Source organism: Nicrophorus vespilloides, unplaced genomic scaffold, assembly GCF_001412225.1.
Source record: "Nicrophorus vespilloides isolate i.1.1-1 unplaced genomic scaffold, Nicve_v1.0, whole genome shotgun sequence".
Classification (NCBI taxonomy): domain Eukaryota; kingdom Metazoa; phylum Arthropoda; class Insecta; order Coleoptera; family Silphidae; genus Nicrophorus; species Nicrophorus vespilloides.
This window is the reverse complement of record NW_017099706.1, coordinates 122,914-147,578: the sequence shown is the minus strand read 5'-3', so window position 1 is coordinate 147,578 and position 24,665 is coordinate 122,914. Positions and strand designations below refer to the sequence as shown.

At 36.0% G+C, this 24,665-nt stretch overlaps 1 protein-coding gene across 1 annotated transcript in view; it reads right to left on the bottom strand.

Moving 5' to 3' along the window:
- Positions 1-24,665, bottom strand: part of LOC108565286 (titin-like) — a 63,905-nt gene that overhangs the window by 33,615 nt on the left and 5,625 nt on the right. Inside the window, exons 3-11 of the mRNA XM_017924666.1 lie at positions 21,920-22,223; positions 21,321-21,501; positions 20,950-21,253; positions 20,802-20,890; positions 20,372-20,593; positions 19,935-20,315; positions 19,490-19,875; positions 19,073-19,430; positions 7-19,022 (exon numbers count right to left, since the gene is read on the bottom strand). Of these exons, the coding sequence (XP_017780155.1) occupies positions 7-19,022; positions 19,073-19,430; positions 19,490-19,875; positions 19,935-20,315; positions 20,372-20,593; positions 20,802-20,890; positions 20,950-21,253; positions 21,321-21,501; positions 21,920-22,223 (21,241 nt within the window). The remainder of the gene's footprint in view (positions 1-6; positions 19,023-19,072; positions 19,431-19,489; positions 19,876-19,934; positions 20,316-20,371; positions 20,594-20,801; positions 20,891-20,949; positions 21,254-21,320; positions 21,502-21,919; positions 22,224-24,665) is intronic.

Genomic DNA, 24,665 nt, shown 5'->3' with positions numbered 1-24,665 from the left:
TTCAGCTTCTTTGGCTTCCTTTTCCTCCATGAATCTCTCTTCGGCTTCTTTATTAACTTTAGCTTCAGATACTTCAGTTTCTTTTTCTTTAAGTTCTTTCGCCGCTTCTTCTTCTGTGTCCTTCTCTTCAGCCTCTTTCTTTACTTCTTCTTTCTCCACCTTTGCCGTTTCGACAGTTTCTTTTACAGCTTCTTCCTCCTTCATGGTCTTATCTTGTATTTCTAATTCAAGTTCATTTTCTTTCTTCAATTCTTCCTCGACTTCTTCCTCTGCCTTTTTCTTGTTTTTAGCTTCTTTCTCATCTCCAGCATCAACAGTTCCAGACAGTTTCACAACAATCAAAACCTCGTATAAATCTGTCATGATGTTCTTCAATTCGTCCCAATTATTAAGCACCTTCTTGTTATCTTTTCCACATTTTATAGTTGCAACCAGTTTAGTAATATTACAGCCGATATTATCAATTTTCTTCTTCAAGATTTTACTCTCCTCATCGGCATCATCTATTCTTTGCAATGACTTTTGTGTTACAACTCCTACCGATTCTATCGGATTTATAAGTCTGCACGTTTTCTCAATAATTAAATCTGGAACATCTTCCACGCTGAAAGTTAGTATGCTTTCAGAAACTTCTTGAAGAGGTGTCATCAAGTTACCAAACAATAATTTTACATTGTTCGTTGGTGCGGTTTTACTTATAAGATTAATGTTCTGGTCCAAAGGTTCCAAAACTCCACTAACTCCGTACACTAAATTCTGTATGTCTTCTTTTTCGTCCAACTTACTTAAATCTTTGAGTATTTCCGTTATCGACGTTACAAAAGAATTGACGTTTTTATCCAATGATTGTAATTGGCTTAGCTTTTTCAAAGATTCAAATTTAGACTTGAAATTTTCCAAATTCGACCTCAATTCCGCCTTTTCCTTAATAACTTTATTAAGCATCGACATGGTTTCTTCAACTAAAGCAAACTCTTTCTTATACAAATCCACAACTTCTTCGTCGACTACTAATCGATTTATAATTGTTAATTGGTCCAAAAATAAAGTTATCGGTTGAATCAACTTGAACAGACACTGTTCTTTCTTTGATTTTAATCTTTCAATTGCTAGTTTACTACTCTTGATATTTTCTTCCATATCACCTATATTCAAAACGTCTTTAAGTACACATTGCTTGTATTCTATTGTCTTCAAGGATTCTTCGATGCTTTCTAACTTAGTGCACATTTCATTAATCGAATTTTGGATTTCAGGTATATCTTTCAAGTCTTTTAAACTTTTCTTAAGATCATTTGTTATAAGCAGGCAGCCTTCTTTATTTTCTTGAACACTTATCGGAGATTCTAGCACTTCTGTTACATTGCTAATAGTAATAGCAAATCGTTGTAAAGATTCTTGCGCTTTCGCTAAATCTAAAATATTCTTTAGTTCTAAATCAGAAGATTCCTCTAGAAATTTGGTTTCACTTAAAGAAGTTTGTAACGCAATCACAGGAGGCTCTAAATCCAAAATTGAAAATATTCCACTTTGTGACTTTGCTTTTAGCAATGATCGCTTTTCGCTTAATAGTTTAACCTTCTGCAGAAGAGTTTCTGTTGGTAATTTAAGTTGTTCCATTACAAGTTTTGCTTTAGTGATATTTACATCTCTCACTAGTTGTTTTTCAGTTTCTTCCAATACTTTTTGCAATTCGACCAAACAAATTGGAACTTCTCCTTGAATATTAATTATTGATGTCTTTAATGCATTTATAGATGAGGAAACTGCTGCAGTGTTTAAAGAATTAGACAACTCTTGAATTGGATGCTCTAATGAAATGATAATCTCCATTGGAGTTACATCTAAATCGTTTGCTGATTTATCTAAATAATTCAAGCAGTTCTCAAACGGTTTTTTCATCTCTTTTATTGATGCATCACTTTTCTTCTGTGAATCTGAACTATTCAATTTACCAATGCTTTTAATCAACGTAATTATAGGTTGTTTAGAAACTTGTAATTTTTTCTTTACGTAATCGTTTTGTATAACGGTAAGTTCGGATGATATTTTCTTCAAGTCATCTTCAAATTGACCAGAAACTTTGATATTAGCAATACACGATTTCAATTCTCCCAATTTAATAAATACTTTAGCCTCTTCTGAAGTTAACGCTGTGTTTAAAGATTTCACAGGTAATTGAAGTGCATTTAAATGTTCTACAATTCCTTCATCGATTTCGCTCTTATTTAAATTCTTATTAAATTCGCTCACAGACGTTGCCAAGTTTGATACGTTCATCTTCGAATTGCTCAGCGTTTGCAATAATTCCTCGAACGGTTCCTTCGCTGAATTCAATTTTGCTTTAACAGCGATCGCTTTCTGTATTTCGTTAATGACGCCAGTCACCGCTTCCAAAGGAACTTCAAGGGCTTGAAGTTTTCGAAGCTCCGGGTTGCATACTTCCTTGAAAACTTGCAACGCTTTAGATATCTTTGTGTCATCTAAAGTTTCAAGTCCAGAAATCGCTTCATTGAATTCGTCTGATGCAATTTTGTAGCTCTCCAATTCTTCCGGAGATTCCACAGCTTGAGCGGATTCCTTGAGCAACGTCAACGGTTCCAGCAAATTGCGAAGTTTTGCTTCTTGCGTAATCGACTCTTGTAGTTTTTGAATCGACACAGCGAACATATCTAAAGATTCGGAGTTTTTTAACTCTTCCGCTACCTTCAACATGCTTTCTTTAACATCGTTGCAGTCAACGGGAATTGTGTTGAAATCAATTAGAGCTTTATGTAGTTGCTGCTTCTTTTCTAAAGCTTCTCCTTTGCAAAGTAGCACAGCTTCCAGAGATTTGGAGATGTGTTCCAATGATCCTTCCATTATTGCAATATCATCAATTTTAGTTGTGCTTTCTTTCAACGCCAGCAAAGGTTTCTTCAATTCCACCAGAACAGTAGCGCACTTCTTTGGAATACTTGTAATATCTTGCCCATAAACTTCGGACAATTCAATTTGCTCTTCAAGCTTTGTAATAGGTTCTTTGATTAATTTAAGTTTGATTATGGAAACTTCACTCTCCAACGCCTTTAGAGGCTCAATAAAAAAGATATCTTTCGGAGAACTAGATATTATCTTAGAAGATTCTTCCTCGAACATCTTTAAACTTTTGCAGAACTTATCTTTTTCCAGTCTGAATGAATCTGGATTTTTGATAGCCGCTTCTACCGTAGAGGCAATTTCTTTTAATGGTAATGAAATAGCATTCAACGATTCGAAACGCATGTCCGTTTGTTCTAATACTATCACTGACTCTTCGAATTCGCTCAAAGAACGCTCCAATCCTAAAATACTTCTTACTCCTGTTTGAGGTTTGCCTTGCTCCAATTTCATTAATTTAATGGACTCACTAATAGACGTTAAAGGAACTTTGATTACTTCATAAGAAACAGGAGCCTCTTCGATTTTAGCAAGTAAAGATTCCAAATGTGCTTCAACAATTCTCAGCTTCTGGAATTTCGGGTTATCTGTAGCAATCTTACTAATATGATTTTTCAAAGCTTTCAAGGAATTCTTTATCGTCGATTTCTTCATTTCAATTATCTCCGATTTAAACTTGAGCGAACTAATCTCCTTTACAGATTCGAAAATTTCCAAGACTGGCTCCTTGATACAATCCAACTGGTCGAGGTCTTCCAGCAAATCAACGGCTTCCACTGTATCCTTTAATACCTTCAAGGGCTCATCTAAATCGGTTATGTGAAGTACAACTTTTTCATCCACTTTTCCCTTAATTTCTATCAACTGCTTTTCAAGACACTCTATAGGCAATTTAATCGCTTTCAATTTCTCAGCTTCTATTGGCTCTGTTAAAATACCTATAGACGTAATCAACTTATTTTTAACAATTTCCAAACTCTTCATCTGAGGCTCTTCGACGTTAACTTTAATGAGTGTTTCTTTTAGTGCGACGAGTGCTTTCTTCAACTCAGGTTTTTGCATCTGAATGATATTAGGTTCGGTTAACGTACACTTGATAACTTCCACAATACTGGAAACTTCTTTAAGAGGCTCTTCCAAAGTTTTTAGCTGTCTGCACGAATCTTCCGAAGATTCTGAACTGTTCAATGTTTCTTTCAAAATTTCAAGAGATTTATCTAATTCAATGACACCAAGCACACCCGATTGAGGTTGTTGTTCCATCCTACTAACTTCCAGCGCTATATGAGATATTTGCTCTTGCAGTTGTAAAATTGGTGCTTTCACAGAATCCAGATTCGATCTGTTTATATTTGATAAAGTTGCAATGGATGCGGTTAAATTCTTTTCGGCAATTGTTAAGTTCTGCAATTCCGGTTGGCTAATTTCGATTTTATTGATGGACTCCTTCAGCGCTTCAAGAGCTTGCTGCAAAACAGGTTTTTGCATCTCGATGATCTCCGGTTTATTTGAATTCAATTTGAGAACTTCCACAACATTATCCACAGATTTAAGTGGTTCCTCCAATTGTTGAATTTGTTTTAGAACAACTTCTGGTATATCTTCGGCCGATTCTAAATTGCTCATGGTTTCAGTCAAGCTTTCCAGAGACTTTTCCAATTCTACTATACCAAGAACTCCTACCTGAGAGGAATCTTTAGATACAACGATTTCGGAAACTTTCTTTTGAATTTGCATTAATGGTACTTTCACTGCTTCCAATTTCATCAATGACTTTTTCACATCGGATAAACTGGCAATTGACGCTCTCAAATTTTCTTCAACGATTTTTAGCGTTTGCAATTCGGATTTTGTAACGTCTATTTTGTTAATGGACTCTTTTAACGCGATCAAAGCTTGCTTCAAAACAGGCATTTCAACTTCAACCGTTTTCGGCTTGGAAATTCCGGTGTTAATGTTATCAACGATACATGAAATAGCTTTAAGAGGTTCCTCCAAAGATTTTATTTGTTCAATTTCGGGCAAATCCTCGCCGCTCTTCTCCAAATTGTTTATTGTTTCTTTCAAACCTTCTAGCGATTTATCTAATTCAACGAAACCAAGTACTCCTTGCTTCATTTCCTCGCCTTTAGATTTCAATTTAACAAGTTTTTCCTGCATCTCAATAATAGGAGCTTTCACGGATTCCAATTTTATAGATTCAGGTGTTTTAGACAATTTTGCAATGGAAGCGAACAAAGTATCTTCTACAATCTTCAATTTACTTAATTTCGGTTGAGAGACATCGACTTTGCTTATCGACTCTTTTAAAGCAACGAGAGCTTTTTTGAGAATTGGCTTTTCAATTTCAATCGATTCTGGTTTTGCCAAAGCACTTTTCATTGTTTCAACAATAACTGACACTTCTTTCAATGGTTGATCCAAGGCTTGTAACTGCTCAATACATGCTTCGGGTAATTTCTTTGTAGATTCTTCTTTGGAATCTAAACTGTTAATAGTTTCTTGTAAAGTCTGCAGAGATGTATCTAATTCAATTATTCCAATTTTAGCCATTTGGGGTTGTTGTTTAATTTCTGCAGTTTGTACTTTAATTGCTGATAATTGTTCATTTACTGACGCTAATTGTATAACTTTCTTCTCTTTGACATCAGATAATTGAGCAATAGATGCGTTAAGCGATTCTTCCACGCATTTCATTTTTTGTAATTCAGGTTGAGAGACATCAACCATACTTATCGATTCTTTCAAGGCAACGAGAGCTTTTTTAAGAATTGGTTTTTGAACTTCAAGAGTTTCTGGTTTTGCTATGGCAGTTTTTATAGTTTCAATAACAACTGCAACTTCTTTCAACGGTTGATTCAAGGCTTGTAACTGTTCAATGCAAGCTTCAGGTAAGTCCTTTGAAGATTCTTCTTTGGATTCTAAACTGTTAATAGTTTCTTGTAATGTCTGCAGAGATGTATCCAATTCGATTATCCCAATTGCAGCCATTTGGGGTTGTTGTTTAATTTCTGAAGTCTGTACTTTCATTGCAGATAGTTGTTCATTTACAAAAGCTAATTGCATAATTTCCTTCTCTTTAACAACAGATAATTGAGCAATAGATGAATTCAATGAATCTTCTACCATCTTTAATTTCTTTAATTCTGGTTGAGACACATCAACTCTACTTATAGATTCTTTCAGGGAAACAAGGGCTTGTTTGAGAATTGGTTTTTGGACTTCAAGCGTTTCTGGTTTTGTTATGGCAGTTTTCAAACTTTCAATTACAACTGAAACTTCTTTCAGTGGTTGATCCAAAGCTTGTATTTGTTCAATACATTCTTCAGGCAATTCTTTGGTAGTTTCTGCTTTGATTTCTAAATTATTAACAGTTTCTTGCAAAGCCTGCAGAGATTTATCTAATTCGATTATTCCAATTGCAGCCATCTGTGGTTTTTGTTTAATTTCTGTAGTTTGAATTTTCATTGCAGATAGTTGTTCATTTACTGAAGCTAATTTTGCAATTTTCTTATGTTTGGCATCGGATAATTGTGCAATAGATGCTTTCAGCGATTCTTCTACTACCTTAACTTTTTGTAATGCAGGTTCAGTGACATCAATTTTACTTATGGATTCTTTCAACGCGACAAGGGCTTGTTTGAGGAATGGTTTTTGAACTTCAAGAGTTTCTGGTTTTGCAATGGCAGTTTTTATAGTTTCAATTACAACTGAAACTTCTTTCAACGGTTGATCCAAAGCCTGTACCTGTTCAATACAAATTTCTGGTAATTCTCCAAAATTTTCTTCTGGTGATTCTAAACTCTTAATAGTTTCTTGTAAAGTCTGAATAGATTTATCTAATTCCATTATTCCAATTGTTGCCATATGGGGCTGTTGTTTTATTTCTGTAGTTTGTATTTTCATCGCAGTTAGTTGTTCATTTACAGAAGTTAATTTTGCAATTTTCTTTTCTTTGATATCGGATAATTGCGCGATGGAAACGTTCAACGATTCTTCGACAATTTTTAATTTCTTTAATTCGGGTTGAGATATATCAACCTTACTTATAGATTCTTTCAAGACAACGAGAGCTTGTTTAAGAATTGGTTTTTGAACTTCGAGAGATTCAGGTGATGAGATGGTAGTTTTTATGGTCTCAACAATAACGGAAACTTCTTTTAATGGTTTATCCAAAGTCTGGATCTGTTCAAAACAAACTTCGGGTACTTCTTTGGTAGATTCTTCTTTTAATTCTAAACTATCGATAGTTTCTTGCAAAGTCTGCAGAGATTTATCTAATTCCATTATTCCAATTTCAGCCATTTGGGGCAGTTGCTTAATTTCAGTAGTTTGTATTTTCATTGCAGATAGTTCTTCTTTTACAGAAGCTAATTTTATAATCTTCTCCTTCTTAACATCTGATAATTGTGTAATAGAAGCGTTCAACGTTTCTTCAACAACCTTCAGTTTCTTTAATTCTGGTTGAGAGACATCAACCTTACTTATTGATTCTTTCAAGGCAACAAGAGCTTGTTTGAGGATTGGTTTTTGAACTTCAAGAGATTCTGGTTTCGTCATAGCAGATTTAATACTTTCAACAACAACTGAAACTTCTTTCAATGGTTGATTTAAAGCTTGTATCTGTTCTATGCAAGCTTCAGTCAATCCTTTGGTAGATTCTTCTTTAGATTCTAAACTGTTAACAGTTTCTTGTAAAGTCTGAAGAGATTTATCTAATTCGATTAGTCCAATTGTAGCCATTTGGGGTTGGTGTTTAATTTCTGAAGTTTGTATTTTCATTGCAGATAATTGTTCTATTACAGAAGCTAATTTTAAAATCTTCTCCTCCTTAACAACTGATAATTGTGCAATTGAAGTATTCAACGTTTCTTCAACAACCTTCAGTTTCTTTAATTCTGGTTTAGAGACATCAACCTTACTTATCGATTCTTTCAAGGCAACAAGAGCTTGTTTTAGGATTGGTTTTTGAACTTCAAGAGATTCTGGTTTCGTCATAGCAGATTTAATACTTTCAACAACAACTGAAACTTCTTTCAATGGTTGATATAAAGCTTGTATCTGTTCAATGCAAGTTTCAGGCATTTCCTTGGTAAATTCTTCTTTAGATTCTAAACTGTTAATAGTTTCTTGCAAAGTCTGAAGAGATTTATCTAATTCGATTAGCCCAATTGTAGCCATTTGAGGTTGGTGTTTAATTTCTGAAGTTTGTATTTTCATTGCAGATAATTGTTCTATTACAGAAGCTAATTTTATAATCTTCTCTTCCTTAACATCTGATAATTGTGCAATTGAAGCGTTCAACGTTTCTTCAACAACCTTCAGATTCTTTAATTCTGGTTGAGATACATCAACCTTACTTAATGATTCTTTCAAGGCAACAAGAGCTTGTTTGAGGATTGGTTTTTGAACTTCAAGAGATTCTGGTTTCGTCATAGCAGATTTAATACTTTCAACAACAACTGAAACTTCTTTCAATGGTTGATTTAAAGCTTGTATCTGTTCAATGCAAGTTTCAGGCATTTCCTTGGTAAATTCTTCTTTAGATTCTAAATTGTTAATAGTTTCTTGCAAAGTCTGAAGAGATGTATCTAATTCAATTATTCCAATTGCAGCCATTTGGGATTCTTGTTTAATTTCTGTCGTTTGTATTTTTATTGCAGATAGTTGTTCATTTACTGATGCCAATTGTATAACTTTCTTCTCTTTGACATCAGACAATTGAGCAATAGAAGAATTCAAAGCTTCCTCTACAAGTTTTAATTTCTTTAATTCTGGTTGAGAGACATCAACCTTACTTATCGATTCTTTCAAGGCAACAAGAGCTTGTCTTAGGATTGGTTTTTGAACTTCGAGTGTTTCTGGCTTTGCAATTGCAGTTTTAATATTTTCAATTACAACTGAAACTTCTTTCAGTGGTTTATCCAAAGCTTGGATCTGATCAATACAAGCTTCAGGTAATTTTTTGGTAGATTCTTCTCTGCATTCTAAACTGTTAATGGTTTCTTGTAAAGCCTGAAGAGATTTATCCATTTCAATAATACCAATGATAGCCACCTGGGGTTCGTGTTTCATTTCTATAGTTTGTTGTTTTATTGCAGATAGTTGTTCTTTTACGGAAGCCAATTTTTCAATCTTACTCTCTTTGACCTCAGATAATTGTCCAATAGAAGCATTCAACGATTCCTCCACAACCTTTAACTTCTTTAATTCAGGTTGAGAAACATCAACCTTGCTTATTGATTCTTTCAAGGCAACGAGAGCTTGTTTGAGAATTGGTTTTTGAACGTCAAGAGATTCTGGTTTTGTCATAGCAGATTTAATAGTCTCAACAACAAGTGAAACTTCTTTCAAAGGTTGATTCAAGGCTTGTATCTGTTCAATACAAGCTTCAGGTAACTGCTTTGTAGATTCTTCTTTCACTTGTAAACTGTTAATAGTTTCTTGTAATGTTTGCAGAGATGCATCTAATTCGATTATTCCAATTGTAGCCATCTGCGGTGTTTGTTTAATTTCTGTGGTTTGTATTTTCATCGCAGATAATTGTTCATTTACTGAAGCTAATTGCATAACTTTCTTCTCTTTGACATCAGATAATTGAGCAATAGAAGAGTTCAAAGATTCTTCCACAATCTTTAATTTCTTTAATTCCGGTTGAGACACATCAACTTTACTTATAGATTCTTTCAAGACAACAAGGGCTTGCTTTAGAATTGGTTTTTGAATTTCAAGGGTTTCTGGTTTTGTAATTGCAGTTTTAATACTTTCAATTACAACTGAAACTTCTTTCAATGGTTGATCCAAAGCTTGTATTTGTTCAATACATGCTTCAGGCATTTCTTTGGTAGATTCTTCTTTGGATTCTAAATTATTAATAGTTTCTTGCAAAGTCTGCAGTGATGTATCCAATTCGATTATTCCAATTGCAGCCAATTGAGGCTCCTGTTTAATTTCTGTAGTTTGTACTTTCATTGCTTCCAATTGATTAGTTACTGTCTCTAATTTGGAAATCTTTTTCTCTTTGACATCTGATAATTGAGCAATAGAAGCGTTCAGAGATTCTTCCACGAATTTCAGTTTTTGTAATTCAGGTTTAGAGACATCGACTTTACTTATAGACTCTTTCAGGACAACAAGAGCTTGTTTGAGAATTGGTTTTTGAACTTCAAGCATTTCTGGTTTTATAATGGCAGTTTTAATACTTTCAATTACAAGCGAAACTTCTTTAAGTGGTTGATCCAAACCTTGTATTTGCTCAATACATGCTATAGGCAATTCTTTGGTAGATTCTTCTTTCGATTCTAAACTGTTAATAGTTTCTTGTAGTGTCTGCAGAGATGTATCCAATTCGATTATCCCAATTGCAGCCATTTGGGGCTGTTGTTTAATTTCGGTAGTCTGTACTTTCATTGCAGATAATTGTTCATTTATTGTCTCTAATTTGGAAATCTTTTCAATCACAACTTGGTCTTCATTCAATTTAGCTATTGAAGCAACTAATTTATCTTCAACTAGTTTCAAATTATTCAGCTCAGGTTTCTCTAATGTTACAATGCTTATAGACTGCTTTAGTGCAACCAAAGCTTCGTTCAGCGCAGGTTTTGTCATTTCTATTATTTCCGGTTTGGTTAGACTTGCTTTTAAATTTTCAACTACAGCGCAAATTTTATTTAAAGGTTCCACCAAGATATTCGCTTGATCCTCATTCAGAGAAGAAGCAATGTCTTTTGCAGATTCCTCCATTACATCCTTCAAAGTTTCAATGGTGTTCTCCAATTCAATAACAGTAACAATTCCTTTCTGTGGTTCTTGCTTCATAATTGCCGTAGCCTGTTTAATCTGCGCAATATTTTGTTGCAACTGAACGATCGGAGTCTTCACTGCTTCTATTGACGTAACAATTTCATCTTGTTTCTCCGATAGGCTACCCATCATAGCTTGTAAACAATCACCCATCTTTTCGATCTGCTTAAATTGAGGCTTCGTTTGATCGATTTTCTTCAAGGATTCCAGCAGAGCAAGCACTGCTTTCCTCAGGTTTGGTTTCTCTACTTCCATCAAAGCAGGATTTTCAAGTACGTTTCTGATGATACCAACAACATAAGACAATTCTTTCAGCGGTTCTTGTAAACAGTCCAACTGGTCCATACAATCCAAGAACAAATCTTCGACTATCTCCGAATCCTCGACGAGTGATATGGTTTCGTTCAATATCTCAAGCGGTAGGAGCAATTCTAGAAGACCCATTTGAGGTTCCAACTTCTTATCAGCGAATACAGCTTGAATTTCGTTCAGTTCAGTATGCAATTTAATAATTGGAGCCTTCAATGATTCTAATTTGATTTCAGCTACTAAAACGTCTTCAACTTCTCTCAGTTTTCCTGCTAACGGTATTACTTTTTCTAGTTGCGTCTCCTCCAATTTCTTAGCAATTTGAGAGAAGGATACTCTCAACGTTTCCATTTCTAGGGTTTCTCTATTACCTATAGCTTTAGTAGCCAAAGAAATAGCTTCGGTGAATTCTTGAATTGGTCCTTCAATCAACTCCCAATCGGCGATAGTTGCTTCTTTGATAATTTCTAATGGTTTTTCCAAATCTCCCACACTTATCAATGCTCTTTGAGGCTTTTCCGAGTCTTTCTCGATAACAGCGTTCATTTGGTCTACACTTAATTGCAATTTGGTCAATGGATTTTTAACGATAGCCTCTTTTATATCAGTAATCTTCGCTACCATCAATGTATTGGCTTCACATTCAATGTTTTGTTCTACTAAACATGCAGAGTTATCCATTAAATTAGTCAAAGCATGCATTAACTTTTCTTCAGTTTGTAATTCAGCAATAGCTGAAGCTACATCCTCCAAAGGCTTTTGCAAACATTGCAAGTTATCCTCTTCCTCGGTTTCTATTTTAGTCTCTAAAACACCCAAAACTTCTTCCAACACTAATACGGCTTTTAGTTTCTTAGCCTCTTCGACGTTTTCCACTTTAGACTTTAATATTTCCAATTCGCTTCGTAATTTAGTAATAGGCAATTTGATAGAAGTGCTTTCTTCTAATTTTGCGATACATCCAATCAACTGATCCACTGGCTCTACCAACATTTCCTGCTTATTTTCCTTCTTTTCAACAATAGATTTAACTTCTTTCAAGTTAACTAAAACTTCCTTCACACTAGCCCTGTTACCGTCCAAATTTTTCTCCATCATCGTTGCTAATTTTTTCAATGGAACTTCAAGAATTGTAGCATTTTCTGATTCGGGCAAGCACTTTCTTAAGTTATCCAAGGGAAGTTTTAATTCCTCGTGTTTTTTACATTCGGCAAGTTTTACCTCGATTTCTTTGATTGGTTGTAAAACAGTTTGCAAGCTTTCATCTTTAATATCTTTGTTTATGTTTTGAACTGTTTTGCAGATTTGAGAGTTAACATTTAACAGTGCTTCTTTAAGAGGGACATCGTTAACGACTTCAGATGCTTTAACAATCTCCTTATTCAAGTCCTCCAACTTTTCTAGGACAATCGGCCTTTGTATCTTCAAAGCTTTCTCGTTGTTCAACACGTTATTTACCGTTGATATGGCAACAGCCGCTTCCAAAATTGGCGTTCCTAAGTTAGTCATGACGTCAACAGAAGATGTCTTATTTAAAGCATTTAACAATTCTTGAGAAGCGGATTGAATTTCTATGATCCTAAGTGCACCAGTTTGTTCGCCTTTAACTTGTTGCAACTTCGTCTTCATACTCTCCAAATTACTTGTTAATTCAACCAAAGGCATTTCTATTTTCTTTAAAGAATCTTTGGCTTTCATTAAGTCCAAATGATGGAACAATACTTTCATGGGTTTCTGTAATTGTTGTTGCTTTACTTCGTCTTGACCAAGAGTTAATTTTTCTATGTTTTCTTTAACGCTAGATAGTGCGATTTTCAATACATCCTCCTTCTTTACCTCTGTTGTAGTTTGTAGAGATTTAGCTACATCCTGCATAGACTTAATGATTTCCTCGCTGATTTCCAAGCCAGGAATAGCTTCTTTGATATCGATTAATGGCTGTACCATTTCAGCTATTACCATTTTTTTAGACATTTCAATATTGGAGCTTTCGTTTGTCAACGAAACGCACGACTCTTGGATTGTGTTCAAAGTTTTCTGTAATCTGCTAGTTTTTTCTACCGCAGTCTTCACTGTAACCATCTGTTCCTTAAGGTTTTCAGCAAACTGACTCTGATTCCTTTCCAAAAATACTTGAATAATTTCATTTAAACTCTCGATGTTTTCAGGCTGCTGCAAAACTGAATCAGCGGAATCGCTGAAAGCGTTCAAAGGTATAATATCATCTAACGATAATTCATGTTGTTCAGGTAACGCTACAGCCTTCACTGGCTTTCCTAAACATTCGTTCATCTCTCGGAAGGATCTTTCGAATCTACTGAGAGCAATCTCTTTGGCGATGCAAATCTCACGCTCAACTACTTTTTCCGTTGTTCTGGACACGTCTTGCAATGGTTCCAAGATGTCCTTGATTATAGAATCTTGATTTACGCTAGCAACGACCACTTTCAAATTATCAGAGACCTCTTTCATTTTTATGACCATGCCATCATCTACTGAAGGTTGTTCAACGAAACTGTTGAATTCTTGAATGCATTTAGAGATATTATCCATTAAGTGCAAGTCATCAGATGATAACTTATCGTTGTTACTGATGAGGATAGTGTCCGAAATGAATTGCATGGCAGTGAGTGGACGTGGCATTTCGGTGGCCAAAATCCTCTTAGTTTTGTTATCCATTTTAATATCCAAACTGGCGACTGTCTCTTGGAAATACTGAACGGCTTCTTGCAAATCCCTCAATTGTCTAGCAACTGGTTTCTCTTTAGCTGGAGGAGTTTCAAGGAATTTCAAAATGTTGATCAGCAAATGCCTAGTCGAATCTGCTGTTTCCAACGTGTTTCTAGTTTCATTGATTGTGGTAATTAATTTCTTGTGCTTTTGCTCTTTAACAGTTTCATTGTCTTTAATGAAATTAACAAACTCCCTGAGCAATTTGTCGGTGTTTTCAATGACGCTAAGATCGCCGGGAACTTGAAGCTCGTTGATGTTTAAAACGATATCGAAAAATATCCTTTGCTTATCCTCAGGCACATTCTTAACTTTAGTCAAGACGCTTTGAGCCTCGCTTAAGGTTGCGTGGAAATTGTTCAAGGCGGTTGTGTCTGCTGTAATCTCTGGGATGTTTTCAATTAGATTAACTACGTTCTTAACAGTTTCCTCCAAAGATTCCATGACACTTTTAACCGGAGAATCCTTTTCGACTGCAACCACGGCCAAAGTTAACTCTTCCACTTTTACTTTTACGTTCTCCACAGGAACTTGCGTACTGCTTATGCACAGTTTTAGCATTTCCAAAGCAGATTCAGTCTGCGCTATAGCAGCTTGATCCTCTGCCTTCAAATTATTGATGTTAACTGTATTCTTACGAATGGACTCATCGAGGTTGATAACTGATCTCTTCAATTCCACCAGCGCAAGTTTCTTTTGGCTGTTCAATCTGTGCTTCTCTATGTCCGAGACTGCATCTTTTAGATCTTGCATATTCTTGATGGCAAGTTCAGTGCCGACGAAGGATTGCCTCACGGACTGTGCGGCATTTATAATCGGTACTGCAAGATCTTTTAAGCAGGACTTTTCCAACATACTCAAATGTTGCTCCATGTTAGCAAGATTGGTGCTAAACTCTGATGTAGTTTCTTGATTTATTAAACTTTCGTTCATCGAAATTAGCATCTGCTGCGACAATTGCAAAACGTTGTGTTCTTCGATTCTAAGCGAATCTAAGTGGATTGCTTTCAAAGAATCGGATGCTTTTAATGGTGAAAGAAGTGTAAGAATTGCCTTCTGCCTAGAATCGCAAGATTCTGCTGTTACTACGACAGTTTCGATTGCATTCAATATTGGTTTTAACAACTCATCATCGAGATAGTACAAAACTTCTTTAGGCTCCTCTTGAAGTTCGGCAACATTTTCATCTTGAAATATTTGAGGAGACACCAACATTTCAAATGACTCAACATCCTCCTCAGGTTTAAGCTCTTCCATTTTAGCGACTTGGCTTTCTTTCAGGTATTCTTCGCCTGGTTGTAAAACTTTGATGACTATTTTGCAGATTTTCTTTATGGCTGGAGTAATATTCCTCAGCGGTGATTCGCGCAGTTTGGTTCCTGCTTCTACCACCTCTTGCGCTTTTTGTTCGACCTCCACAAGCATATCTGGAGTGCTATCGGATTTGGCTACAATATTCTCCACTTTATTGGCAAAATTCTCCACGTTTTTCATGTAATTAGTTTCATCGTCATTCAATGTACTTTTCTCAATCGTCTCTGATGCAATTCCTCTAATATTTGTCAAGTATTCGTTGAGAACCAATTTTTGTTCTTCAGGGTGCATGCTTTCAAGCTTTTCCTCGATGTTATCGATGGGTTTGGTGAATTTGCTCTCAACATAAGCATCGATATGTGCTCTACCTAACTGCTCTACAATCATTGGTGTATTTGATTTGATGGATGTTAAAATTTCCACTAAAGGTTTTGTTACCAAACTAGTATTTTCATTCATTTCGAAACTGAATTCTCGTTGTGCTTCTGAATCTCTTTCAGCTACAACACAAGAATTTAGTTGTTCAAGGAAAACATTAGCATCACTTATCAATTTCAAATCTGCTTCGTTTAAGTTAACACACATCAAATCGTTGACGGACATCTGCATGGACATCAGCATTTTCTGCAAATCGATGACCAACTGTTTGTTCACAGAAGCAGATTTGATTTTTGCAATATTTTTAACAATCTCTTGTGCACATTCAGACAAACGTTGGATTTGATTTGCGTTTTCGTTTTGCTTTGTAACAGCAACACTTAAAAGATCTCTTAGTTCTGATTTGAATGCGCGATGCTCATCGCCTTTGAGATTGTCCAAAGATTTCTTAAGATTTTCTGCGCTCATTTCCTGCGGATATTTCAAAAGCGAAACTAATATCTGCTTCAACTCTGATTCTTTGGGTACGTTTTTCAAAGGAAGTAGTTGCAATTTTGGCTTCAATTTAGAGAATAATATGTTTTCTTTGCTTCTATCCATTACCGATTTGATGAGAGTTTTAATTTCGTCGCGAGACTCGGTTATTATCTTCAATATCGGAACACATTCGGTGGGCAAGTTTTGTGATGAAAGTTCAGTTGATTGACTTACTTTCTGAACGAAGTCGTCTAAACTATTTAAGTCGTGAATAGAATCTACCACTCTTTCGATTTCTGTTAACTGTTCCATAGAAAGGTCTGTTTGCAAAGATTCGTTCAATTCTTTGACACATTCGCGTTTAACAATATTCTCACCGAATGTTACAATAGTTGGTACTTGATGTCCTAACTTTCTTGCTTCAATCAATAAGTTTTGTGCTGAAGATTTTACTCCCACACTCGAATCTAACGCTTTCTTCATTTCTATAAGCAAATTACACAATTCTTCTACTTCTTCACTGGCGGTGAAATCTTTGAATTCCAATTGCAAATCGAGATCCTTGGCTGCATCTTTAATTTTCTTGAAAGAATCCACTTTAGTTATAGTCGTGTTCAACTTTTCGAGAGGTTTGTTAAGAGATTTGATTTCCACTAAATCAGCAACTGTAATGACTGGTTCTTCGGTTTGCGCAAATAGAGCAGTGGAACTTTTCAACTTTTCAACGCAGTCTATAACTTCATTGGCATTTGCAAATAGCTCCATTTGTTCAGCTGTTTCGAACTCGATACCCGTTTCAAGTTTAGCCAAGGACACTTGTAAAGTGTTAACTGTTTCTATGAAAGCTTTAGTTGCCGTTTGCGTTGGTTGCACATCTGGTTTTTCCATCATTATTGGAGCAGTTTGAATTGCGGCGATGCACCTCTTCAATTCGACTAATCTATTAGCAACGTCCTCTTCCGGGATAGAATCTATAGTCGGATCAACCAATTCCATTTTAACTGAATCAGTTTTATGTTCTTGGGATAAGGTCTGATCGGTTAACACCAAAATGTTGTCTTTAACCTCGTGCGTGCGTCCTTTGAGTATTGAAAACGGTATGAAAATGTTCACGTTCTCCTCTAATCTCTCGTCCAGGCAGATGCAGTCCTCGAGAATACTTAAACAAGCTATCAAATCATCCAATATATCTGAAGGCAAAGAACTGGAAACTTCTATGATTTGATTATTAATCATTTCAATTGGTTGCGCCAAACTTTCTAAAGCCAAGATTGCGATTTCTGAATTATCATCGGTTACTTTTTGCACCACACTGGCAAAGTCCTTCTGCAGACTGGACATTTGTCGTAAAGCCTCTAAAACCTTTGTGTTGTTTATGGATTTCTGCGCGGTTTCTATATTGCTTAAGAAATCCTGAACTGACCTCGACATGTTATCCAGAACTAAATTTCTCACTTGATCGAACACTTCCTGCACGATCTCTTCAGTAGATCCGCAGCTTCTTTTACCAAGTTTCGATAAACTACCAATGACCTCTTCCAATGGTACTTCGAACTTCTCCAATTCCAAAGAAGCTCTAGCATTGTTGCACTCCTCCAAACTTCTCTTCAACTCTAGCACAGGACTCGAAAGTTGATCGAGAATTGCGTAATGCAGCTCATGAGAATAAGCGATTGCATCGTTTTCGACTTTCTTTAGTTCATCGCATAATATTTTGATAGGCGTTTGCAATTTTTCACTAATTAATTTAATTTCCAACTGTTCACCTTTCATCGATAAATCTCTCAAACTGTTGATGGCATCTTTCATTTCGAAAGCGGGTTCTGCGAATTTTAAAAGCACATCTGTATTTTCCGGCTTCTCTTGCAAGACTTTCTTTGTTTCAATGATAAACTGTGATTTATCAAGGCCTGATTGCAGTTCTTGAATGGTGATTAATACTTCTTGTATTATTTTTGAGGGCGTTTGACGACCGGGAGCTTTGACAGGGATCATCTCCTTCTCGAGTAAGGTCATCTCTTCTATGAGCTTTAGGCCGGACTGAATTTTCTTGGTGTTCGTTGTTAAAATATTGATGCATGTTCTTTGTATTAACGTGTGTTCTTTACCTTGCACTTCAATACACTTTCCAGCAACGGATAGGCTTTTTTGTAACTCAAAAATCGGAGGAGCTATCAATTCGGTAATGGGAATGTCTTCCTCCTGTTGTTCCAATGCTTGAAGGAACGTTTCTATGTCTTTGATTGGTTCAACGATGCTGTTTAACATTTCTAAGCTCTTATTGGCAGCGGCAGCTGTAGTTTTCAGAGAGGATTGGATTAGCAAATCTTCCTCGACTTTCAGTAAACCACCTTGAATATCGAATATAACTTCTTTCAGTTTCTGGCAAATTTCTTTTTCGGTTTTCTTCAATTCTTTGATAATAGCTTTCTGCTCTTCGGGGTCTATTACTAAACCGTCTCCTTCTTCGCCTTGGATGTCTCTGAAGAAGGGTTCGCCCATTTCTAAACTGTGCGCCTTCTTGAATTTCAATTCATCGTCGGAACTATGTGACGAGTGTCTGCTATTTCTTCGTTTTCTTCTCATTTTTCTCCTGTCATCATCCAATCTGTTCACGCGCAAATCTGATCCTATTTCGTGTGTGTTCTGAGGAGTCGCCGAGGATTCCCTCAAGTCATCTCCTGGTAAGCTCGTGGTTTCAGTAATTGCAGCCACTTGATATGCAATGTCCGTCTCGTGTTTCGAATCCATCGCGCTTTCATATTCACTGTCCAAATCAACACCGGCCGCAAGACTTTCGTCTCCGGTTTCAGAGCTATTCTTCGTCAAACTGTAATAGGTACTCTTCTGGGAATCGTTCTTCCTGCGCGGAGGCCTCCTGGGGCCATCACCGTTGCTATCCGGGGAAAACGCTCTCGTCTCGTCGGAAATCGAATATATTTCATCAACATCAGCTTCTGTACGTAAATCCTCCTCGGCCGAAGTGAAATAGTCTTCGGAAACATCGACCACCACCGCTTCCATGAGTAAATTACCAGACGTCGACGTTTCTTTGACAAATCTCATGGGCGGCAGTTCGACAATATTATGTGCTAAAAAACTGCGCTTAGACTCCCTAAGGGTTAGTTTTAAAGCCACTTACCTGATACGTGCTCGGACAATTGATCTGCGTACATTTCCACGATTTTGATTGCCTCCTCTTCGGTAATATCCGGAGTCTCGTACAATGAAACGGAAACTTCCTTTCCATCGAACGAAAACGATATTTCTCCATGATCGTTCAGGGTCAGAGAAATATCACCTTGAGGAGTATCGTACATCTGAGAAGTCCTCTCTTCATGAATAGTTGATAGCGATGGGACTCTCGCTAATTCGATACGTTGTTGCTCCGCTCTAGTTTTACTTTGATCTTCGAATCCTAACAAAGAAGCAGATGATGCCACTGTTCCCATACAGTTACGAGCTTCGCAAGTATAAACACCCAAGCAGCAAGTTCCATCCTGCAATAGTTTAGTTAGCATTAGGTATTAAAATAATTATGAGTTATTGACTATCGCACCTCTCCGGATGTTATCCTATGTATATCACCAGGTTTTAGTTCAACGCCATCCTTGTACCACTTAAGAACAGGTTGCGGAACTCCAATTACTTTGCACTCTAAATTAACAGCGCCCTCTTCAGACAGCACAGCTCGGAGGCATTCCAGGAAGCGAGGACGTTTGAAGTGTTTGGGGACTATCATGCGCAGGAAACAGGACGTTACGGAATGACCGAATTCATTTGTAGCCACGCATTTCCATTCCGCTTGATCGATGAACTCCAAACGCACGATATCCAAATTGCTTGTGCCCGAAGACTCATTCTTTACGAGATATCTATCCGGTTCGATTTCTATTGGATTATCATCTCTGTACCAAGCCAAAGAAGGCATCGGAGATACGTTAACTAAAAACACAAAATAGAATACATCGTCGTAATTTCCTTTAATAATATTAAAAAAATACCTTGAACTGTAAATCTGAAATGTTCGTTAATTTTGCCTTCGCAGCTTCTCAATCCGTGAATGAACTTCGGCGCTTGACTCTTCAAAATGAGTTGCTGGCGTTCCTCGTCGTTCAACTGGTTTTGGATATCCTCCACCGTTAACTCTGCTGAGCTGTTCGCTTCGCCCATGCAGTTCTTTGCGATGCAGCAGTAGGATCCCAAAGAATTGGTGCCCGTCAATTGGTAAACATCCCCCGGCTTCAGCTCGTGCCCATCCTTGAACCATCTGAGCAACGGCGTCGGTGATCCGACGACTTTGCATTCGAAAGATACTAAACCCTCTTCCGTTAAGACGGCTTTGAGACTTTCCATGAATCTTGGTTTACGGAAGTGCTTAGGAACTAAAATGATGATTGTTCAATTATTAAGGTATGTAGCTTAAGGAGTATATACTAACTGATCATTTTAATCTGGCAAGTGGAGCACGAATTGACACCGCCCGAACTGGTTGCGATGCATTTCCACTCTCCAGAATCACAAGCTTCCGTGGGTTTAATTTCTAATCCGTATCCGCCCAATCCATCGGCTCTTTCGTGGTACCTCGAGTCTGCACTTTCCGACTCGATCTTTCCTTCTGAATTGTACCAGGTTATACTTTTCGGCCATGGTGGGACAGCAACTTCAGATAGAAAACAAACAGATATTTAATAATTAAAAATCATGAATTATTTGTTATTCAATATGATTCTCATCAATTTCAAATAACTATTGAAGGTAATGTAAGGTAATATTGCTTCATAAGTTTGAAAAAGTATTGATTACACTATGTTATTATTACTAGATGATTAGTGTTGTAAAGCATGCGTGAAATGTAATTCATTGAATACCTTGACAGGAAAGCTGCAACGTGTCGCCGATCTTAATGAATTCATCTTGAAGATCCCTAGAAAATATTGGCGCTGGTCCACTCGGAGTGCTTGAAAGGTAATTCAATTATTATTTTTAATTGCGATTGCACAATAAGATTTGAATTACCTGTCGGCGGGTTTCATAGAACCCTCGCGACTTCCACGTCCCACCACGTGGACCTTCGAGGTAGAGTATACCTTGCCCATGCAGTTGACAGCCTCGCACGTGTACGTCCCCAAAGAGGTCGGATCGTCGGGGTTGGCAGTGAGGGCGAAAACATCTCCTGCTCTGATCTCCCTTCCATCCTTGAACCATCTCAGCAGAGGCGTCGGCACTCCGACCACCTTGCATTCCAAGGAAACCGTACCTTGTTCTGTAAGTAATGCGCGTAGATTCTCGAGGAACTCTGGCGCTTTGTATGTCTTAGGAACTGAAAATCAAAGTCAAAAACAAAATTGTGATAGGGTCCCATCAGAATTGGAGTATTTTGTACATACTTAAGACGTTTAATTGGCAGGAACTCTTTACGGTTCCCGAGTCGTTTGTAGCTTCGCACTTCCACAGTCCAGCGTCTTGAGCTATGACAGGAGCGACATCGATGCAATGAAAGCCGCATTCGTTGACGAAGCGAAATCTTTCGCCCTCCTTTACAAGCGTTTCGTTTTGATACCATTCGATCTAAATTTAAGCCAAAACAACAACAAAATAACTCATCTAAATCAAGATTATATTAGAGTAATCTAAAATGTCAGTAAACTAAATATTGTTCATTAAAATCAAATAAGTGTCATTTGCTAATCTAGAAAAAACAAGTTCAAAACCTAATATTATGAAATGATGGATGGCATAAGGCAAATGTTCAAAAATTCGTTTACATAATTTTAGAATAAGCAAAAAAAAAACTATAAATATAGATCAGCGTGTGCGTGAATGTGTCTGTCTGTTCTGTAGCTGAGCTATTATATGCCTCCACCTGTGTGACTGAATGAACAGAGGCGAGCGCCTACAGAAAATCTATATTTATTGGAAGCGCGCATCACCATCATCATCTCGATGTGGTACTTTGTACACTGCTGCGTCATCGCATGTTATTTACCGTAAGGTCAGTGTAGCTTTTGATCTCCACTAGGAACCTAGTGCGAGTTCCCACTTTGACGGTGAGGTCGTTCAGCCGACGGAGGAACGCCGGTGCCTCATCCTCGGCTGCCAAATGTCCTTCGGCGGTGACCCGCAGCTCCAGGTCTCTGCACGCGGTACCCGCCGCGTTCTTGGCGGATACAGTATAGATCCCGGCATCCTGCTTCTGCACCTCGTCTAAAGCTAACTGCACCAAGTTGTTCGTTGTCTTGATCTTGTGTCTTGGCGCCGGTTCCGGTGGCAATGGCTCTCCATCCTTTGACCTGCAAACAAATACAAATCATTAAATCCGTATACCTAATTCAATTTATCATTTTATCTTACAATTTATCAAATTCTTATGAAAATGTTTATGACTTTTAACTATTCAATACAATTGTATATTATTCTTACTTAAGATATATAATTACAAAATTAATTGCATCTTTTGTAACTTTGTCTATTGTTATATTATTGAATGGCCAAGATAGTATAAATATATCAATAAATTCAAATACATTATTATAAGATTATATACATATACACACGATCCAATTAAATCAATCGTCGATAATCTTAGTACATAAATTATTATGTTTATATTATCTTATTAATAGCTGTAAAACATTATTATACAATTTATACAACAGAAATAGAAAATACAACTTTGCTCAATTGTTTTCTTAGCTTTTAAAAGAAATAATCTCATAAATTAACTAAAACAAACTAAGCATTTCATTATTTACTTTCGATGACAGTCGAAACATTTAGATGTTATATAGAAAAATGGCATTTCATACAATAGATCAGCGTTTCTTAACATATGGGTCGCGTTAACTTTTTAATGAGTCGCGAAATGACAGCTGTCATCTTACGTCAAAGCGTCAAAATATGTATGCTGTAAACAATTGGGTCGCAGTACAACTATATTAAAAACGAGTATGTTGGTTCGCACATGGTTATAAGTCTAAGAAACGCTGTACAAATCTTATGTAATTAATACAAATTGTTTGAGATTAAAATAATTTAAATATGAAAACTGTATACAAAATAAAAATATTTCCTGTAGTCTTCAAAATTATTGTAATTATTTACACTTTTAAGGTACAAATTAAAAATATTCATACATATTTCAAAATACTTATACTAAATACTAAATACTATATACTAAATTATACTTTTTGGCCTCCTTAGGTCGTTTCAAATTTTACTAAAATATCTCAATTGTGTCCAATCTATGAAAATTATAGAAATGTCTAAATCATTGTTAATATTACGTGCAGTTAATACTAATTTTAGAAGTATTATTTTAAATTTAGTTAAATGAAATTAATTACTTTCGATTGTCAGTTATTGATTATAGTAGACCGATTTATGTAGACAGTCGAGATTAATTTAAGATTTAGGTCAGCTACTTTACGTGTTTTATAATGCACTAAAACAGATAAATATTAGACTAAAATACTGTTGCTGGAGAATGTGGTCTAATTATAGATGTACGTGTCTAAAATATACTGGAAGATCATTTGTTATTTTAAATATTAGATACGAAATTCTTAAACTTAGAAGATGCTTTGAATATCTTCACGAAAGTATATAAAAAATGCTAAAATGAAATAATAAAAATATAGAAATATCGATCCACGAAAAAAGAAACATTATTTTTATTGTAACTACTTGCAGTCTGCACATGCATTGAATATAAATATAAATATTATGTGAATTGAAACAAACAACTTTTTCGATTGACACAAACATAAACGATTATAACAGACAGCACACGTTCTTCATATACATTACTCAATGTATAGTATTTAATGTATGTACATTACTGCTTTGCTATATAGGGTATATAGTACATATTGACATAGTGTTTCAGCGGATAAGTCGGCGCCTTTAAGCCGAACAAGTAGACGCCCATCAATCTTACATCATCCAAACAAAAAAGAGTACATATGAAAATATGAAATTATTCATCATTCCATCATGTATAATTTACTTATATAATTGTATATTAAAATTATTAAAAAAAAAAGAAATATTAAATATTCAGAAGTATATTTTTTTTTGGGGAATAAAGTAATTTGTAAAAGCAGTAGATTTTATGTAAGAAATCATTTATTTCATGATATATACATACATGATATTAAAGTAACTTTACAAAAAGGTTAAATTAGTAGTATTGCCAATATTGTTATATTAATCCTTAATATATCAACAATTAAAACTTGCAATTTTCACAAAGTTTTATCTAAACAAATGTCTTAGTATATTATTGGGTGAAGTAAAAAGTTTTGAGCGTTTTTCTTTAGATGGCTTAGTGAGCCATATCTCAGGATGTATACGTTGCATCTTGTCATTCTGTACTGCGACTTAAAGGCGACATAACGCTCTAAAAAAGGTTCTTTGACAGTTTTGTGTTTAATGAATCCAGTTGTGTGTTAAAGCGTTCCAAAATGGAGGTAGAAAAAGAGAAAATTCTATACATTTTTCAGTACCACTATGACCAAAAAAAAATGTATAGTTTATGGACGCAATGCAGTATCGAATGCAACAGCAAAGCGTTGGTTCTGATGCCTTCGTTCTAGTAATATGGACGTCGAAGATTAGATACGCTCTAGTATGCCAATCGTCAAAAATGTTGATAAAATCATAGAAATCGTCGAGTTGGACCGACAGAAAACCGTTTGGAACCATTTGCATAAGGCTGAAGAAGCTCGATGTAT